The sequence below is a fragment of the Topomyia yanbarensis genome, chromosome 1 (genome assembly GCF_030247195.1).
Source record: "Topomyia yanbarensis strain Yona2022 chromosome 1, ASM3024719v1, whole genome shotgun sequence".
NCBI classification, from domain to species: domain Eukaryota; kingdom Metazoa; phylum Arthropoda; class Insecta; order Diptera; family Culicidae; genus Topomyia; species Topomyia yanbarensis.
In genome coordinates this window covers 58,646,128-58,666,887 of record NC_080670.1, presented here as the reverse complement: position 1 = coordinate 58,666,887, position 20,760 = coordinate 58,646,128, and the positions used below count along the sequence as shown (strand labels likewise).

The 20,760-nt window shown below is 35.6% G+C and overlaps 1 protein-coding gene across 10 annotated transcripts in view; it reads right to left on the bottom strand.

Annotated features, from left to right (window-relative positions):
- The window catches only part of LOC131677717 (cytoplasmic polyadenylation element-binding protein 4), a 106,649-nt gene that overhangs the window by 83,927 nt on the left and 1,962 nt on the right, over positions 1-20,760 (bottom strand). For 8 of the 10 annotated variants that reach the window (XM_058957706.1, XM_058957715.1, XM_058957707.1 and 5 more), the window contains exon 2: positions 565-888. The exons of 1 other annotated variant lie outside the window; for it this stretch is intronic. In XM_058957706.1, the coding sequence (XP_058813689.1) occupies positions 565-582 (18 nt within the window). In that variant the 5' untranslated portion in view covers positions 583-888. Of the gene's footprint in view, positions 1-564; positions 907-20,760 lie in introns of all 10 variants that reach the window. One more of the 10 variants, XM_058957709.1, reaches the window with a different exon arrangement.

Genomic DNA, 20,760 nt, shown 5'->3' with positions numbered 1-20,760 from the left:
GGAAAATTTTGCGCAGAGAGTGCTAAGAAAATTCCATCTGTTACGACAATCATAAAAGAACCCTTGGCTAACGCATTGAGCCGTGTAAAATAAACAAAAACAAATTATGAAATAAATGAAAAATATAAAACAATAAAAAAAATACATTTTTGTTTCACTAACAACTAAATTAGTCAGTTGCTTCGTTAACATTCAAACATATAAATGTTGCCCAATTAAATGCTAGACTACTACTCGTAGAACATAGGTTATTTAGTAAACATTACGATATCATAAAAATGAAACATTTGCGTTTTCGCTTGGATTTGTATACTTTGTATGAATAATCAAAGATGCAGGAGGTTTTTATAATTGCAAATCACGCTGTGCCGAATACATACATCAACATTGCTAGGATCCATAAACAAACGTAAATAATTAATTGCCAAACAGTAATTCATTTGAAATGCGGCTACCGTTAGCCGTGACGTCACCCCTCGCAGTGGGTAAAAATATCCCGCCCATATAGTCGAGGCACGTGCAAATTCAATGAAAACAGTCACGCGATAAAATTAGACAACTCACCTGTTGCAGCGAGGGCATCTCTCCCAACCGGTACAGCGTCAGTTTTCCTTTCGTAGTTGTGTGCGTTGCTTCCAGAACTCAAAACTCCTCCGTTCCACTACGTTCAGTTCACTCACTCTCGTTTCCGGCTGCTTCGCCTCAAACAGGCGCACACGAAAACACTTTAATGTCCTTAAAGCTGTGCTCGGTGCGAGCCGGTTCAGCACTTCATTCGCGGAGACTCTTGAATCCCAAGGCCTTTTTTGCAAGTGCGCTACTCTTCCGAAGAATGTTTTTAATTTACTCAAGAAGCTTTTCACTTTCGTCTTACTCTTCCTTTGTTTCCTGTTCAGACAAAAATTCCTTGTCGCCACTGAAGATGTCTTCCACGCACAGATCCACACCCCGGTGTCGGTGTGGAACAGAACGGAATCGGAAGCGAGAAAAAGATGTACGAAAATATGAACGGCAAGATGAGAAGCAACTATAATGCGCATTCAGCCAGCCCCAAAGTTTCCCCCACAAGAATGTCCAACCGTCGTCGGTCGCTTCGGGAAACTCACTGTGTTTTCCATCGCATCCGACTTCAAAATACTTTAGTGGCAAGCGCACGAGACGAGAGGCTCTGTCAGAACATAATTTACATATGATTCTCTCCGACCTTCTACACGGCTGGTGATGCTGATGGTATCGTACATGCTGTCATCGCATAGATGGAGGCAGGACTAGGAAGGTAGGTTCGGTTAGGTGGTGTGCAATGTAACGAAGCTTTTTGGAAAAAGACGAATGAATGAACAGGGGAGAAACACGGCCGAAGGTGAGAGAGAGAGTGAGACTTGTTGTACATATCGGAGAGATGGAAAAAAGAAAGGATATTTTCCTGCTCCCGAACTAGGCGTGAAACCACGTTTTCGGGTTACTTTTATGGCTACGGAAACGGATGGTGGAAAGGTATTGTAGTCTACAGGAAGAATCACTATTCGTTGTAAGAAGTAGAAAACGAATCGAAGTTGTTTTATTATAAATTTTGAATGATATATACGAGTTGTTCATAATATCATCATAATTAAACTACATTAAACTGTGTGATCTTATGGTCTTGGGAAAGCAATACTAAATATTGTTGTTGACCTGACCAATAGGGTATGAAATTAAAGCACAACTTTACACAAAGAAATATTTTTTGGTTTCCGGTTCCCCTCGTCAGTATCTAACAGACCGACTGGGCCGTTAGCCATACGCTAAATCCATAAATGACACGCAACTTATGCGTATGGTTGAATGCTGCAAAAACATGTATCCATGGATTCAGGGGCCCTATTCTCACAGTCACGTCACGTAGTGATTAGAACAAAATTTCCTTCTAGTCACTAGGTGACGGTACAGTGAGAATAGGGCTCCAGATGTTCGGTGATAAAAAACTTCGGAATTTGAGGACTTCTGACAACGAGCCCACTGCAAATGGATGTTAAATGTTGCATAAGAACTTTGTATGTTGTATAAGAAACAAAACATTAATTTTGATTATTGGTAATGTCCAATAGAAAACAAAATATTTATGAGTTAAAGAGAATTTGTGTTAGAAAATCGAAACAAAAAAAGAATCCAAACCAATATTAAAACTTAAGCCTGTATTCCCCATATAGGTGAAATTCATTGGGTTGGTTTGGAATGGTGATGTGATGTGATGTGACAAAGAGATAATTATCATTGGCGCCAACGCAATAATACTATTACACAAAAAACAACATCAGCTTGTCGAGACACTATATTGTTTACTGAAAGTAAAAGGGTATTCACCGTTTGTCTCTGGTGCGTCAGGATCGTTTTTTACTGAGCAGTTGAGGATTTGTATTGTCAATTATAAAAAATAACCACCCAGTAGAATTGAAAATTAAGTAAAATAAAAAAGTGAAGTAGTTATAAACTGTTTACGGTGTACATTTGTGCGCTGAATTATATGGTGCAATTAGATTTTGTGATGTTTTCAAGTTTGCACTTGTAAAGTCAAGAATACTGAAATAAATGCTCAAAATAGCTTACAGATACTAAAAACAATTCATAACAGACACGGAAACTTTATATAGGCAGCATACCGAGATATAGAACAATATGCACGAAATTTTATTAAATACAGTTTTCTTCATTATAACCTTTTTATTGTGATTTTTAGAACCTGGCTAAAATGTATATTTCATTGTTATAAACCACTAAGGGCCGATTTCTTCATCCTCGCTTAGCGCTTAAGCCAGGTTTAAACGTACTGGTAAACATGGTTTAAAAGTTAAGCGAGGGTGAAGAAATCGGCCCTAAGAGTTATAATAGACATTAATATTAGAACAACTTGCTTTGAAAGGTTTTTTTCGCAAATAGCCCAATATATCTCGATGTCAGCAACCTCAACAAACTTAATTATAATAGCATTCAACAACTTTACTGAAATCTTTGGATAATTGTTGTTTAAGAGTTGATTCCCCATAATTGCATCTAGGTGGATTAATCACCAAAATTATTATTTCAGAGGACACGCTGTGTTACATTCAAAGATACTAAACATACATTTTCGAAATTATATGATCAAGGCCGTAAGAACTGCTTTCGATCATTTATTTCAGTTTTCTTAACTTCAACAGCGGATAACTGGAGAACGCGACATTGTATACAAAATGAAATTACACCATTCAATTGTACACCAAAAACATCCACTTTCCTCACTTCTCTTATTTTGGTTAATTTTTAATCCCACTGGGTGGTTATATTTATACTTAATGATACAAAAAATCTTCAAATGTTTATAACAACCGATTCTGACGTACTATAGCCAAATGGACAACGCGATTTTTCACAATTTTCCTTCTACCGTCGTGCGGGGATACTTTTCAAAAGCGGGGCTACTTTGAGCACTTAAGTATTTCAACATTTTCTAACAAAAGCGTTTTTCTAAGTATTATTATATCATCGACATTTTCATAGAGCCAAACTTTTCCACTGTTTTGCATAGGTCGATTGTCAGTTTCCGGCAACACTGCGTCTCAAAACAGAAAAAATACCTCAAGGTTGAGACAAAAGCAGAGCCGTCTTAAGATCACTCGGGGCCCCTGGGCACAACTGAACTGAGGTACCCCAATAATTCAACAGATATAAAATGCTGTAGAATAAAATGATCTAAAAATAATCCCCAGCATCAGGGAACCATCTACACCACTTTGAGATTTATTTAACTATGTGAAAGTATTAAAAATACTGTAGAAATCAAAATATATAGAGAAAAAATTTTATGTTTCCATAATTGTAATTGTCCAGGTACCGTCGAAAAACGGAAGATAATTTTGATAGATTTTAAAAAGATATTAGCATTTCTGACCAATTTGACCGAAATTGGAAAATGGCCTAACACACTACACACCTAGAAAAAGTAGTGTAAATTTACGTCTCCTGACCCTGACATATACGAGCATCAAAAATGACTTAGTTTTACATTTGATTTTAATTTTACATGACGTTTAATTTCGTAAATCATGTAATTTTACTCCTCATGCAGCCTTTGTTCTGAATGGTAGGAAGTGTAATTTTATGTCATGGCGCATGTAAAGTATATGTTTCATGTAAAATTAAACGGAACACGGTAATGTTCCGTCATTTCGTAAATTACGGTTTGTTGAATTGTGTCATGTTTGCAATTACGTCGACGATAAAATTCAGATTTTTTTGGTGTGTATATACGGCTGTGTGAGCTCGAACTAAGGTAAGCTGCGCATAGAGTTGCGTTATTTGGTCCCCATATGATATAATCTGACCTTCATTGATCTAAGTCTAAGACGATGTTTGAGGCTGGAGAGTGCCTCCGTCAATAATGAGGGATGATGGAGTAAGGCGGGTTAACCGTTGTGTGTCCGACGCGGTACCCGGGTACCTTTTTAAGTTTCAATTAATGAAATTCCTATGTTTTATCCATAGCTGGAAATTGCAACTTTGTGACATCTTAGAACTTCACTAAGTCAAGCTTTTGGGTTAATAATATTGTTGATATAGTAAGGGTGGGAGTGAGGAGGGGCTCCTGAAATTTTTTACTACGTAACAGGCCGACGTGGGTACCCGGGTACCCACAAAACTAAAATGCCCTTAACTAAGGTAATATCCAACCGATTTCGATACTTTTGGCCGTTTTGGATTCAGGAACTCATCTACTTTTGGACTTGGTAAAAATGAATCGGGTTACTTCATTCGGTTCCCGGGAATCCGGGTTTCCGGAAGCAGGTTCCTGTGCAGGAGTACTATTTGCGAACTTCAATGGAATACTAGCAATATGGGCATTCTTGGAAAAATTCTTGGAATTGCATCAGGAGGCTGTATCTCGTGGTTTTGGAACCATTTGGTGGTTTGACCCCGGAACGGATATTCCGGAGATCCATTATTCCGGCTCTATTGTACATAATCAAAAAGTGGACGAGTTCCTGAATCCAAAATATCTAAAAGTGTCCAAATCGGTTAAAGGAAGCCATAGTTATAAGCATTCCAATTTGTGGGTACCCGGGTACCCTCGTTGGCCTGTTAAAGGTGTTTTTTTTTGTTGGGCACATAACTGTTAAACGTCAACACTACAATGTCGACGATTCGTTCAATAATTGTCCTTACACTATGACAATCTAGGAAAAATATTTAGCAATATGCCAATAAAATCCTATTTGTTAATAGATGACGACTACGTGATTTACAAAAGTTACATTGATTCGTATAATGTTGTTCTCAATTTCTTACTGTTCCTGATATGATGCAGCTGGATAAAGTCAATTGCCAGCTTTATAAAAAAGCCACATTTTTTCAATCATGATTCAACTACATTTACAGATGACAATATTGAATATTGCAGCCATTGAAACCAATCGATTTTACGTCAAATCAAATTGTGCGATTCGAGATTCTTCCATTTTAGATATTCACATTTTTCGACGCAGAAATAGAACGATTCTTTGAAATAGTGTCTCTTCCTGCAAAAATTGGTGAAGTAGATTTTTGTTACATATTCTGACAGAAGTTTTGTGCTTTCTTTTGTAGTAAGCGGGCGGTTCTGAGAGGCGAAGATAGCAAACAAGTATATTATAAGTAATATTAATATTTTCATATTTAACGAATTTGTATCTCAAAGACGGCGCTAGTAGTAAAGTGGCAAGTCTCTGGTGTCGGTGATAGGCACTTAGTACAGAAAGAGACCAAAGGAAAAAATAATAACAATAATTAGCCCTTTCACCTTTCGAAAGTACAAATATTTAATACCTTCATTGTTACTTAAACAAATAAACATAGCAAACCATCGAAATTACTCGAACCTATTAATAAGAGCAACACAATTCATTTCAATAATTCACTACCACAACTTTTAGGAGTTCATTCATAATCAGAGATGCAACCATCTACCAACGAAGCTCATCAAAAACGACAATCATATGCTATGTCACTTAGACTGCAATATTATACAAAATGTAAACTCAAGCATAAATGAATAAAAATTGAATTTAAAAACATCATTTCAATACCAGTCGAAATAGGAAACACATCGAATGCATGCTGCACAAATCCTCGACTACCTACGGAATAGGTTCCATTTGAGCCAGTATATTATGATTCCTGATTCTGACGGCCTAAAATATTTTTGATAGGGCGGATTGTCGTACAAAAATAACATAATTGGTACTGTACCAGATTACGACGGAATAGTGGAAAATGCCTAATCTGGCCGCGAAAATATATTGAGACCTAAAGAAGTCCAGGATTCATTTTAGAGGTTTTCATATAGATTTGTCCATTCACACACACTGAATTCGCAACGGCAATTTTCCAACAGCTGTGTAGTCAGCAAATTTAGAAACTGAAATCTCAGCAAAGTGAGATTTGTTTGCTGATTTTCGGTGAAATATTTTGCGAGTATCAGCTATCAAACGTCACTTTTACTGAGATCTCAGCAAAAAAAATTGTTTACTGAGATCTCAGCTGTTAAGATTTCGGCAAAAGATGCGAAAATAGCTGAGATGCGGCAGAAAACATTAAGTGTACAATCCCTGATGTAATGAAGAATTTAAAATTTGCCACATGCGCGGATCGCTTGCCAAACAAGGATTGTGTACCGAATTTCGACATCTTCCTCTTCCACTTTCTGTACAGCTTTCTTGTACAAGTTTTGCCACCTTGTTGGTTGCCGCTCCTGGTTGGTGCCTTTCGAACTTTCTATGTGTTGTAGAAAACATTTCATTGTTTTTACTCAAAATTAATTGAAACTTGAATCGAAATGTTGGGCTGACGTTTGAATTGGTCCAATACCATCCTAGTCATGCAGTACCTCGTTTCCTGCCGCTACCATCACTTCGCTTGATTGTCTGATGCTCTTAAAATGTCACATTGGTTAAGGTGCAATGGGCGAATTACCCACATGCTATAGTTGCAAACAATTGAGTGCTACTATTTTTTGGAACAAAGCCTTCAGAATGATTCTAATTCACCCTAAGTTGGGAGGCCCTAAAATCCCGGGGCCCCTGGCCCTAGCCCAGCGTGCCCATGCGTAAAGACGGTACTGGACAAAAGTGACGCATGGCAAAATGGATCAACTATGGTCTGAGCCTGGAAAAAGCAGACAAAAAAAGTGACGCATCCCGATCAGAATGAAGTAACAAGTTTATAACAGAACACAATTTCTGTAACATATTTTGTTATAAATCTGGTCTCGTTAGTAGTTAAAATAACAAAAATTTATAACAAGTAACAATGCGAGATATAGTTTTGAAATATTTCTGTTATGTGTTTCTTATCGGGATAGCTCGTAAAAAATAGTTAAATGAACTTAGATTCTCATTTCGTAAAAATCAATATATATGGGCTATATTTGTAAGATTATTTTTGTTTACTTTTGTCTAGGATCTAAACTGCCCATAATCGCAAGTCAGTCCCATGTTTTATGGGATTTCCTATCTACATGGGACTGACTTACGATTATAGCAGTAAAATGGCGCAGAAATATCGTAAAGCAGATACTTCTCGAAAATATACTGTAGTTTCACGAGAACATTTCAATGAGAGTATTGAAAAGGTTAAAACTGGAAAAATAACAATCGGAGAAACTGCAAGACAATTGAATTGTAGCAGAAATACTATTTACAACAAATTGAATAAAAGGCATCAGAAGATTCCTGGTCATCAAAAGGTCTCTGGAAAAAAACGCTTTTAATCCACCTAACAGTGTGATGAGACATTTCTTATAACCCTTATCACTCTCTTCGGATATTATATCGTTTGAGAACATTTAGAACTTGATGTTTCGCGATGTTTTTGATAACACATACTACATGGGATAGTGGCAGGACTCAGAGAATCGCTCAAATCCGCATAGGACAACATCAGTGCTAGAAATCTCAAACCAAATCAATGGGAAAGCGAAAAAATGGCCCATAAAATAGACATACCAACGAATTATTGTTAATGCTCTGTTAATAAAGTATCTATATTGTGGTGGGAAAACTGAATTTTCCTAAAGGGGTTATATACTATACTATATATATACTGCGCCAAAAAATCGATTTTTTTTTGAACCGATTTGAAGTTTATACTTTACTCAAAATTCCAACGCGACTGAGAACTAAGAAATCAACGCTTTTTCTTGAAAAGGGCGATACTAGCAGTGATACAATTCAAAGAAAATCAACAGTGAATATTTCCAGACTTGGTTTTATTTCCTATTTAAGAACTATTGTCTTTTTATACACCCTAAATTGCATGATTCAGTGATCGAAACCCAAAACTTCATAAAGTATTTGAAATTATTAAATTAAAATTTGTTTTTGCTATTGAAATTGACAAAATGATAGTATCGCCCCTTTGGCGATTGTTCACTTTTTCGGTCCCACCTATCAGCATTGAAGTATCGCCCTTACGGTTTTTTACCATAACTACCGTTCTACACCACCGATTTCGTACGTGTTTTTTCAATAGAGATCATTGTTACTATTTACAGCTGGTATCAGCTTGATAATCCTAAAAAAATACGAAAATAACAGTTTCGCCTCTAAACTGCTAGCAAAAAAAGTATCGCCCTGTTTGTTTGCATGGAGCGTGGAGGGCGAAACTTTAAATAAACAAACAAAAATACAGTTTCGCCCGTTGCATTTTTTGCTGTAGTTTAAGAAAGCAATATCGTAGAATCAAATTTTTTAGGTTAATTTGTTGCGTTTCAAAGCCCTCATTCGCATGTATGAAAAAAGCCCTATGTTTACATTTGTAAGTATCGCCCTTTTCACAAAAAAGCGTTGAAGTGAAATCGCAGCTCCTGATATCACGTTATCTCTGAAGTGCATGCGTGCATAGTTTCAAATTTTTCTTCGACATCGACTTTTTCTAAAGGTGACTTCCCAGTAGTATCCTTGATTTGAATTATTATCGCTAATCCTAATGCCAAAGAACAAATAAAAACCTCACGAAAACGAACCGTTTGGGAAAATCATCATCATTACTGGAATTTTCATTTTCACGAAACTTTTCGATAACCTTCCGTCACTTGCGTTAATGCACTGGGTGCACAGTGTTCTGAAAATCTAGCGAAATCGTCTTAGGGCACCAGCGGGTCTAATTCAGAGCTATCTGCGCGGCGAGTAAAATCTGTAAAGAATACTAAAAATTAATTTCTATTCCATAATTTTCAGTTCAGCAATTCGAGAGATCGTGCTCACCGCAAGCCATGAAAAATAGACTACGTTGTGAAGCGATGGTCACTATTTATTAAAAAATCACGGTTAAATAAAAATAAAACTATTAAAAAAATTCAAATAGTTTATAATTTTCACAAACTTATTAGGAAAAATTGTTTAATAAGCTTTCGTAATATTGTGTAGGAAAAAAGCTGAAAATTTCAGTATTTTCTCTATCTGCAACATATAAACCCTTAAGTATACCAATTAATTGGTATACGAATTGGAATAGGTTCGCCAAATTTTGGAAGAAGTCTATAAAATAACCCCTCGAAAACTACCTAAAAATGGTTGTAGTTCGATGCAATAAAAAAATCTCCAAAAATGAAATGTACCTATTAATGTGAAACACAGCGAATAATACATACAATAAAGACCCATTTTTATCAGTCTCATGGTGTATTTTAGGCTGACAAAATGGGGACATTGACTAAATCAGGCATTTTTTTTTTCTTTATAATAAACTGAAGCTGTTAAAATATTCTTCTCGTCCCTTGATGTAGTCTGATAACTATTTCTGATTATGATGAACTTTTTATTTTCGCATATTTCGCATATCTTCATGATAAGGAAAACATGCTCAAGAAAGGATTTACTCGAATTCAGTCTTGTTCGTCTGCTAGAGCCCATCAAACATATGTTCATATTTGGCTGATAAAATCGGGGTTTCAATGTGTTATAATAGATATTCAGCATTCGAAGAAGTTTCTTTTGAACGAGTGTAGAACGACTTTGTTTCCACTTACTCGAAATCAGCGGCGTAGCCAGAAATTCGGTTAGGTGAAAATCGATCATACTGTCCAAACGGCATAATTCCGAAACCGTAATTTTTGAAGTTTTAAAATTATGCAGAATTAATTTTTCAGAAAATAGTAACAGAGTTCGTGTCTTTAGCGAATTTGTTGAGACTTTATTGTAGTCACGAATATTAACCTGAGAAAATTCACCATAAATACTTCTTGGACGATATACCGTCAAAATTATTTTATCAAATGATGCGCTGTTTTACGTTTGTAAAACTCATCGAAGATACTAAACCTCCGAAATTGGCTGTTTCAAAATGATGCTATCTTGACCTTAAATTACTGTTTTTAAACATTTGACCTATACATATAATTGGTCATACAACAAAAATCAAATGCTCATCAAAATCGATCAGGACCTGCTAGAGTCGAATGGAAATCGTCATTTTTCATAAATTTCATATTACGTTTTCGTCTCAACTCGACACCTAGTGGTGCAATTGTGCTTGTCTCATTTGTCCAGACTACGATTCCATGGCTGGTTATGTTCAATACAATGGTGGAAATGAATATTACATGTTCAGTACGATTTTCACATACATACAATGGATCGACAGCCACGGTCTTGAGATACTATGTGATACTGAAACATCGCTTGAAACCAGCGGCGGATCATGGAGAAAGATCCGGGAGGTCCAGGTCCTGCCGAAAATTTTCAACTTGGTAAGAAATTTTAAACTAGTTATAATTTTAAAGTAGCAACCCCTCACTGCATACTCCCTCCAGGCCGGTATGATTGACGATTTTTGGAGTGATTGCATAACCTTTCTATATGAGAAAGGCAAAAATGTACCAAAGTCCAAAGAAGTCAATTTTTGTCAATTTTTTGTGGAATTTGCTGTGTGATTGCACTCTTCAATAGCAGCCGATGGGAGGGTTGTACCTTTCATTTGAGACTAACTTTGTGCAAATCGGTCCAGCCATCTCTGAGAAACAGAGGTCACATTTTTTTTCCACATACACACATACACACACAGACATTTTCCGATCTCGACGAACTCAGTCGATTGGCATATGACACTCGGTTCTCCGGGTCGGGATTAGATTGACGAATTTTAGAGTGAATGAGAAAGGCAAAAACATTTTTAGCAAATGTTGAAAGTTATGCATTTTTGGTGAGCAGTTCTATGTTTCATAGACATTAAATCAATTTTAACTTCGCTTCCTATTAAATAAAGACCCTTATTACAGTACATTTCTACAAAAACGAGCTCAATTTGAAAATAAATCTGAGGATTATGATTGATTACAGAACTCTGGAATTTTCTATTGGAATGTTTTCAGGCAGGAATTTGATATTGATGCTATTAGACAACTGTGAAATCAAGACCAATAGATCAGTTACATATCAGGACCCCATTCCGACAATTTATCAAAAGTCCTCATGATGTTTACAACAACAGGTTATTAATCCACGGATCAGATATTTGTTATTGTAAAATTTAATTAAATAAATTTAATTAATAAATAAATTTTCAACATCAATCCAATATTTTTTTTGGGTGTGGTGGAGGGGGGGTTTATGGTGTTAAACCCCAAAACCTTCTCTTAGCTACGTTGTTGCTTGGAGTTATTTATTTCGCTTTTCATTTTCCGATATGTTTCAGATCGATACGATGGTTATAAGTTAGAAAAATTGCAGTCAGAAGGTTCGCACAAATGAACATTTTTGCACTGATAAGTTATCAAGTTCCTTCCAGACAACTTGGAAGTGTTCGGTGATTTTTTCTAGCGGTTGTAGATAGTAAAATGAAATACAAAATTAGTTTTATCGAAATAATGTTTAGCTTATTTCAATGTATTATTACTATATTGAACAATAAATAGGCGACAAAGAGTAATCAACAAACAACAAGCCATAATTTTTAAAGTATTCATAATAGATATTTAAAGTCTTTAGTAAAGTTATTCGCAAAAGTAAGAGCTACAAATTTGCTGAAGACAACATTTCGATACAATCACTTCCAAGAAAATTTGTGAAAATATCTCACTCATAGGGGGATTAATCAGCAAAAGCACAATACCAAAAGAAAGGGCATATTACCTCCATTAAATTCTCCGAATATACTATTGACCTAAAATAAGCCGTTTTGGCTTTAATAATAGATTACATGTTTTTGGTCATATTTCTGGCAATGGGAAATGATAAAAATATTTCGTCCGCATTTAATGTTAAATATCTCTTTTGATAATAGTCCGATTTCAACAATCTATAGTTTGTTCAAAAGGTATTTGTTAAAGCTGTCTAAAAACATATAAATTGTTAATCTATATTGTCAACTTTAAACTGCAAAAAACGCCATTTTTACGCATTCAAACATTCATATCATGGAAACTAAACATCAGAATCAAAAACAAATTGATAGCGTTCATACTGTTTTTTAGTTCTTTCATTTAAAATTGGTTTGGATAAGATCGGTTCAGCCATTGCTGAGAAACACGAATGAGAATTTGTCCGTTACATACACACACAGACATTGTCCCAAATCGTCGAGCTGGGTCGATTGGTATATAAGACTCGGCCCTCCGAGCCTCGGAAAAAATCTTGAAAGTTTGAGCGAATTCTATACATTTCTTTTATAAGAAATGTAAAACATGATCTGCGGTGTTACCTGCCATTCAAAAAACTACTTAACTGATTTCTTTCAAACTTTGCATACACATTCTATGTTAAAAATACCTTAATCAAATTTCTTATAATTTAAAAACTCTCATAAGCAGATTTAAATAGGAAACTAAAAAAATCAATATAGAAGCCCTATTTTAAAATATCTGAGAAATTGTAGTTGGAAAAGATGTTCACAAACTTTATATTAAATCTCGAAGTTTCAAGATTTTGCATTAAGGGGTTACACTACAGTACTTTTTAGAAAATTGAAAAAAAATATTGGCGACAAAAATCGATAAATATAAAAATTTTCAATTCTGCCGCAACCCCTCTTATACCCTGAGCGTTCTAAAAACTTTAAAAGCGTTTTTCTCGAAACCAAATTTTTGAGCTAGCCGGAAGCGTAACTCGAACAAATGATTTTTGATCATTCTAAAATTTTTACAGTATATTCAAAATTGACTTCTCCAACGACGTACGTTGGATTTTTTAATGATCAATTTTGTGTTAAGGCCGTTGACCCTTTCCAAATGAAACCGCCACGCGGGAAAACGCTGCACAGCCGCCATCATGCGATAAAATTACTGATTTTTTTGTGCATCATAACTAGTATTATAAATCACATTTTACAAAATCTCGACTTACCTCTTTATTGCATTAAGAAAAATCCTGGAAACATGTCTAATTTTTCGTATTGTAACTGAATTTTTATTTTTCGAAAACGGCGCGAAAAAGGTAAGCTTGACTTTTTCATCACGTTTACATTTTTTCCTCCATGTATATAGTATATAGTATATACATGGCCCGGCACGTTACAATTTTTTAGTTACAAAAAAATGTGTATGCAGTATAAGCTTGGGCATGGAAATTTTGATAAGTAGCTTTGAAATCTATAACAAAAATAAAGAATTGTGAAATTTTCATCTATGGAGTGATGCGCAGCTATGTTTGAATTTTTTACATGCACAAAAAGGCAAGCCGGGCCTGGCAGGCCCGGTGTGCATGCAATATTTACTAGGAATACCACGGGTTCTATACATTAATATTTATCTAAAAAAAAACATTTTGATGAGTTCATCTTCATATTAGCAGGAATTTTTTTCATGTTTTGTTTGATTTTATCTTTTTACCTTTTTTATAAGAAAAAAATCTTGAAAGTTTGAGCGAATTCTATACATTTCTTTTATAAGAAATGTAAAAATAGCATACGATAATGACGCGTGTCATATTTTTTGGGTAAATACTTTTATTTCACCCACTGTGGTCTACTTGACAATTATTTGGATACAACATAACCTAACTCTGTCGTTATTGTCTATTTTTGTTGTCTATTCTTTGTGTTATAGTTGTCGTAATTATTCAAATTGTATCGATTTTGTTGGCTATTTTCGGCAAATTTGAGACTAAGAGAAACGAAAGCAATGAAATTGAAAGACGGATAGGTATTCTAGAGCGAATCAGTTATAAACTTAGAACGGAAAACTAGAACTAGGCAGGCTCATATGGGCATGATCGAAAGGAAATGTGAAGAATTCTTTGCCTTATGCAGAGTAGGAGTTGGGCGTTGCACCCAAGTCTACCGCATGGTCTATGGTAGAACATAACTCATCATCATGTTTTACCGCCGACGCCGGCAAAACATGATGATGAGTTATGTTCTACCATAGACCATGCGGTAGACTTGGGTGCAACGCCCAACTCCTACTCTGCATAAGGCAAAGAATTCTTCACATTTCCTTTCGATCATGCCCATATGAGCCTGCCTAGTTCTAGTTTTCCGTTCTAAGTTTATAACTGATTCGCTCTAGAATACCTATCCGTCTTTCAATTTCATTGCTTTCGTTTCTCTTAGTCTCAAATTTGCCGAAAATAGCCAACAAAATCGATACAGTAGAACCTTGCGGCAATTAAAACATAGTAACAAATAACATAACAATTATTCAAATTGTAGGATCTAAAAGCAACAAAAAATTGAAATGGCTATAAGACGATATGCCCATGTTTTCAATCGTCTCAAAGAATCTGAAATAATGGAAGAAATTCGAGCAAATTCAACAGCAGACGATTTCGAAACTGATTTGCAAAGCGAGGAAGAAGATGTGAATGATTTTGCTTCCGACGATGAATCTGATGCAGAAAAATATGAATACGTACTCCGGTTATGCATCAGAAGAAATTAATAGCAACCCAGAAACATTTATTGGTCGTGTTCAAACGAAATGGAGCTCAGAACCAATCGACAGTCGACGTGATCTTCCGAGTACTCACCTTTTGGGAAAAAAATTGACATTTTTACATCCATCGCCTTATACGCTGAAATCGGGATTTGCTGCGTGTTCGTACTCATCATCCTGTAATTCCGGAACGGATCAATTAGAAATTCAACAGCAGCCAATGGGAATGCTGTACCTTTCATTTGAAACCAAGTTTGTAAAAATCGGTAAAGAATTCGCTGAGAAATAGGTATGACATTATCTTAGGAGCTTGGTAAGTTCCCCTAGGGCATCAAGAGCCGCCATAGCTGGCCAATATGGTCGAAGTGCCTTCGGTGGGTCTTAATGATCTAGACATGCAAAGCCAAGTAATATTGCACATATTTTAATATATATTGCATCATTTGGACATCATGGTGATATCAGTTTCTATGGAAATTTACTGTGTGATTGTACTCTTCAACACGTAACTCCAGAACCGAAAGTTGGATCAATAGAAAAAATCAATAGCGACCGATGGGAAGGCTGTACCTTTCATTTGAGACTAAATTTGTACAAATCGGTCCAGCCACCTCAGAGAAAAATCGGTGAGATTGCTTGCCACATACATACATCCATACATACACACACATACAGACATTTTACGATCTCGACGAACTGAGTCGAATGGCATAAGAGATTTGGCCCTGCGGGTCTCGGTTAAAAAGTCGAAATTTCGACCGATTACATAACCTTTCTATATGAGGACGGAAAAAAGGAGCTTGAATTTAGACGGGCCTGAGAGGCCTCTGTCCCATCCCAAAGGACCAAAGGAGTAACATTAACCTTCTTAGCCAAGTCACTCCCAACGATTTATTATATCCCCTTTAAACTGAAACGGTTGGTACGGTTGTCCTCGTTTCTTCTTCCTTTAGGATTCAAAACAATTCGTTAATTAACTTATTCATTAAATGAATACTTTAATTGTCGTCTAATTTTGAAACATCTTCAATCCCAACTCTGCACAGTAGGCCTGGCCGTTTTAATATTAGCGGCATATGAAAATATGCTTCAAATATTGATATTGACAAGAAAAACACTACAGAATAACTGCAGTGTTTTCCAGGATGCTCTTCAATACTGGCTGTGTAAGGGTTAGAATAGAATAGAATAGAAGAAAAAATCCAGAAGAATGAGGTCAATTTTAAAAAAACTGTTTTTACGGATTAGATCACATAATTCCGAAATAGTCAATTTAGGAGGCTTTGTATTTTCGAAAAGGTTTTACAACAGAAAACAGGATTAAAAAATTTTGTGAAAAATCTTTGGTGAAGGAGACTTGGTGTCAGAAAAGTTATCGTTATTTTTATAATTGATAGTCCAAAAAAATCATCAAATGCTCATTAAACCCGATCCTGACGTACTAAAAACAAACGGAAAACGCCGTTTTTCATCATTTTCTTTCTATTTTCAGGAAATAATCGATGGTTTAAGCACTTAAATTGTAAATTTTTTTGGAAGTGTTATAATGAATAACTAAAAACGTCAAAAGTTTATACAGTAAAGACCCGTTTTTATCAGCCCCTTGGCGAATGCTTAAAACTGATATTTTTGCATTTTTCGGATCTCTAAGATAAGAAATATATGCCCAAGAAAGAATTTACTCGAATTCAACTTGGTTCGTCTGCTAGAGCCCATCAAACTACCAACTATCAATTTTCATATGAAGCTGATAAAATCGGGTTAAGAAGCTGATAAAATCGGGGGTAGATAAAATCGGGGGCTGATAAAATCGGGTCTCCACTGTATAACAAAATCATAAAAATAATAAATAAATACATCCGTACATCATTCGGAAACAAAGCGTAAACGTTCACCACGCTCAGCCAAACGGTTCGCATAGTGTACGGATATTTTCGTCAGAGTTACTCATACCCCATAAGCCATAGCTATACTTTCGTCCACAAAATTACGCCCCTATACTCAGCTCAACTATCCAAAGTGTTCCTTATACTTTTAATATTTTATAGATACTCAGTTTTGAAGAAAAACTAATGAGACACCAAAAATTGCACATTTTACTGTTTTAATGGCTCTGCCGCTCTTACAATCCAAAAATTGTACAGACTAACTCGTTAAACTTATCCATTTAGATTTCCAGAAAAATAACAACATGATAAACAAATCTAAGAGTAGCGCTTCAACAGGTATTAATTTGGAATATTATCCAAAATCGGTAGAGAGCGTTTTAGCAAATTCACTCCGAAGAAGAAAATGGTCATAATACCCTAACCTTTCATTTGAGAAGTGAGCCCGATAACTTTTTTGACATGATGTCATTTGGTACGCCCTTATATGGAATCGTTTCAATGTATATGTTGTTGGTGGGTCGTTTCTTTGCCTGACACCACGAATGCAGGCAATAAGTTTGACACTTTTTACCGTCCTGGTATATATTACGGAATTCTTCCTACAAATTAAAAAAAAAATCATGAACCACTTCGCTATCACCCTTGTCCAGCGTAGATACCCAACCCATGCATAAAGACCGCACTATCCTAGGACGGTGTGCGTCGGTTCATACACTGGATAATACAGTAATGACCCGTTTTTATCAACCAGCCGAAAAAATTTGGTTGATAAAACGGGGAAGTTGATAAAATCGGGAATTTTTTTTATCTTCATTTTATCATCCTACATAATTAGAAGCAACCAGAGAACTATCTCAAGTTGTTAGTTGGCAGAAAAATCATACCTGATGCCCTATCAGTGCAAAAATTGTATCCAACTTCCAAGCATAGGATCGATCTGAAATTTTGCAGATAGACTCATTATGAATGACAATGTAATCTGCCAACGAAATTTAATAGTTAATCTCCTTAAAAGTGCAATGTAGAATTTATTCTTTAATTATTTAGACACAGGGCGTTGGTAATTCACAACTATTCTACGCCCATGTTCCAAAAATGACAATTAAGAAAAACGCGATTGAAGTTGAAAATTAAATTAGAGATTTGGAGAGAAACACTACATCAATTAAAGCTTTACATTCTAAAATTACGTTCATATCCAACGTTTCTAACGAAAAATTTAATTTACTAAATATTTGACGAAAAATTTTCAGTTGTAAAATATGATAGAAATCAGAAAATTCTGAGCCGTTGGTCTAGCCACGATCCACGATGCTATCTATTCATTTTGTTTACGAACGAATGATCGATCTCACTATTCTAGTTATTAATATCGTATCCATGTCTATGTCAATGAAAGTTTCTCTTTCCACAATCTTACTATTTACTTTTTTGGTTATTTTATTAGTTGGAAAGTTATGCGAAGAATTTCAACAATGGGATAAACAGGTTCGCTATTTCTTAGGGTTTTTCGTCATCAAACAATATTTCGTATCTGATTTCAAAGAGTTTGAAACAGGCACACGTATTTTTTTATAGAGATAGGCGGTTTGAGCCTGGTTCTGTGGCTTTCGACAGGCTTCGCCCGTTCTCATTGGTTCGGACAGGCTGGTGTGTTCCTACTTACAAGTGAGTAGATTAATACGCTTCGATGGAATAGAAGATAACAAACGAGAACAGGAACCTTCTTAGCTGATTCAATTCGAAGTTTGTTTAGTGAAGATTGAAGCGCGCTGGCAGGAGATCGTTTTAAAGGGTTAGATAAAGTAGAGAACAGATATTGCAATTTTAGAGACTAATATGCGCTAAATTGTATCTTCCGGACCGCTGTTTATAGACAGTTCGCAAAAATAAATTTTGTTTGCAGTTTGGCATGCTCACAACATAAAAAAACAATATTATTAAGTATTCAATTCGTATTGCATACAACGTCACTTTCAATTGTTATGTTTTCCATGGATAATATGTGACAATTTGTTAGTTTATTATAAAATTTTTGCTTTTTTTGAAAATTTGAGGAAAATGCGATTCTAGTTCATCATTTACCTTAAATAGCATCAAAATTGGGTAAACTACCCTACATTTTGATTACTACCTAACAGTGCAGGACCAACTACCATGATTGAATATAATTGTAAGACTGTGAATTAACGGCAGGTTGATAAAATCGGGTACAAAAAGTTCATAAAATCGGGGGTGCATAAAACCGGGAGTTTATAAAAACGGGTCGAAACTGTACAGTGAAGACCGTTTTCATCAGCCCTTTGATGTAAGTTAGGCTGACGAAATTGGATTATTGACAAAATCGGAACATATTTCTTTCTTTTTGATAACCCTTCCTGATTATTTAGTATAAATTCACCCTTCTTCCAATAAAAAATTTAAAAAAATGATAATTTTATTTTTACATCTCTAAGAAATAAAAATCTAAAATCTAAATCTAAAGAAAATAGGATATGCTTAACTGTTATGTGTCCAACAAAAAACACCTTTAACAGGCCAACGTGGGTACCCACAAATTAAAATGCTCATAACTATGACTTCCTTTATTCGATTTGGACACTTTTCAATTTATTGGATTCAGGAACTCGTCTACTTTTTGATTTATAAAATTGAACCGGATGAATGGATCGAGTGCTTGGTAATCCGGATTTTCCGGGATAATGTTCCAATACTAGGGTATGATGCGTAAATTTTAATAATGTCCTAGCAATATGAGTATCAAAACTCTTCAAATTGTCTCGGAAGTCTGTTATTTATTGTTAAGGGACCCTATGGCAATTTAAAAAAAATGGAATTGCAATAGAATAGCCACTCACGGCCCCACGGGAACCTGCTCCGGAATGTCCGTTCCGGGGTCAAATCACCAAATGGTTCCAAAACCAAGAGATACGGCCTACTGATGCAAGTCCAAGAATTTTGATACCCATATTGCCAGTATTCCATTTAAGTTCACAAATAGTATTGCAGTACTGGAACCTGCTTCCGGAAATCCGGATTCCCGGGAACTGAATGAGGTAACCCGATTCATTTTCATTAAGTCCAAAAGTAGATGAGTTCCTGAATCCAAAACACCCAAAAGCATCAAAATCGGTTGGAAATTACCTTAGTTATTGACATTTCAGTTTTATGGGTACCCGGGTACCCACGTCGGCCTGTTACGTAGTAAAAAATCAGGAGTCCCTCATAACTCCCCCCTTACTATATAAACAATATTATTAACCTAAAAGCTTGACTTAGAGAAGTTCTAAGATGTCACAAAGTTTCAATTTCCACCTATGGATAAAACATACGAATTTCATGAATTGAAACCTACAAAGGTACCCGGGTACCGCGTCGGACACATAACGGTTAAGGAATTTGACTTGGTTCGGCTGCAAAAACCCATCAAACGGATTTTTATGTGAGCCAAATAAAATCGAGTTGAAAGGCTTAGTGCTACTTTTGCAAAGAACAGAATTCCATAATTTTTTAAATTCTCAGTTCCATTCTCAAACTTTTGCAGTAACATATAATAGCCATGAAATTCGCAGTATTTCACTGTATTTTTCTAAGTCCACCTTATTGCTTAAGTTTAAGCAAGGAGCTGTGGTTTAATCTTAGAGAATTTTAAAATTTATGAAGGTCCATTCAACCAAATGGATCGTACTCGTATATGACTCTACGATCCCGAACTAATTACTGCTAGAAATGGTCGCTCGTTGAAAAATGTCGAATATGCATACCAAACCATCTATCGACTAGTTACATTAGAACTAGAGCTTCCATTTCCCGACGGTTTTCAGCTTCCCGGGATTCGGGAAATAAATAATAAATTTCCCGGGAAATCCCGGGATCCCGGGAATACAGAAGAAAAATAAAAAGATGAATGATTTTCTTAAAAAAAAAGAATAAATTGAAAAGTTTTCAAACCTGTTTGATTGCATGTATATCTGTCCTAAAAGCAGTTGTCAGAAAAAGGCGATTTGGTGTCCT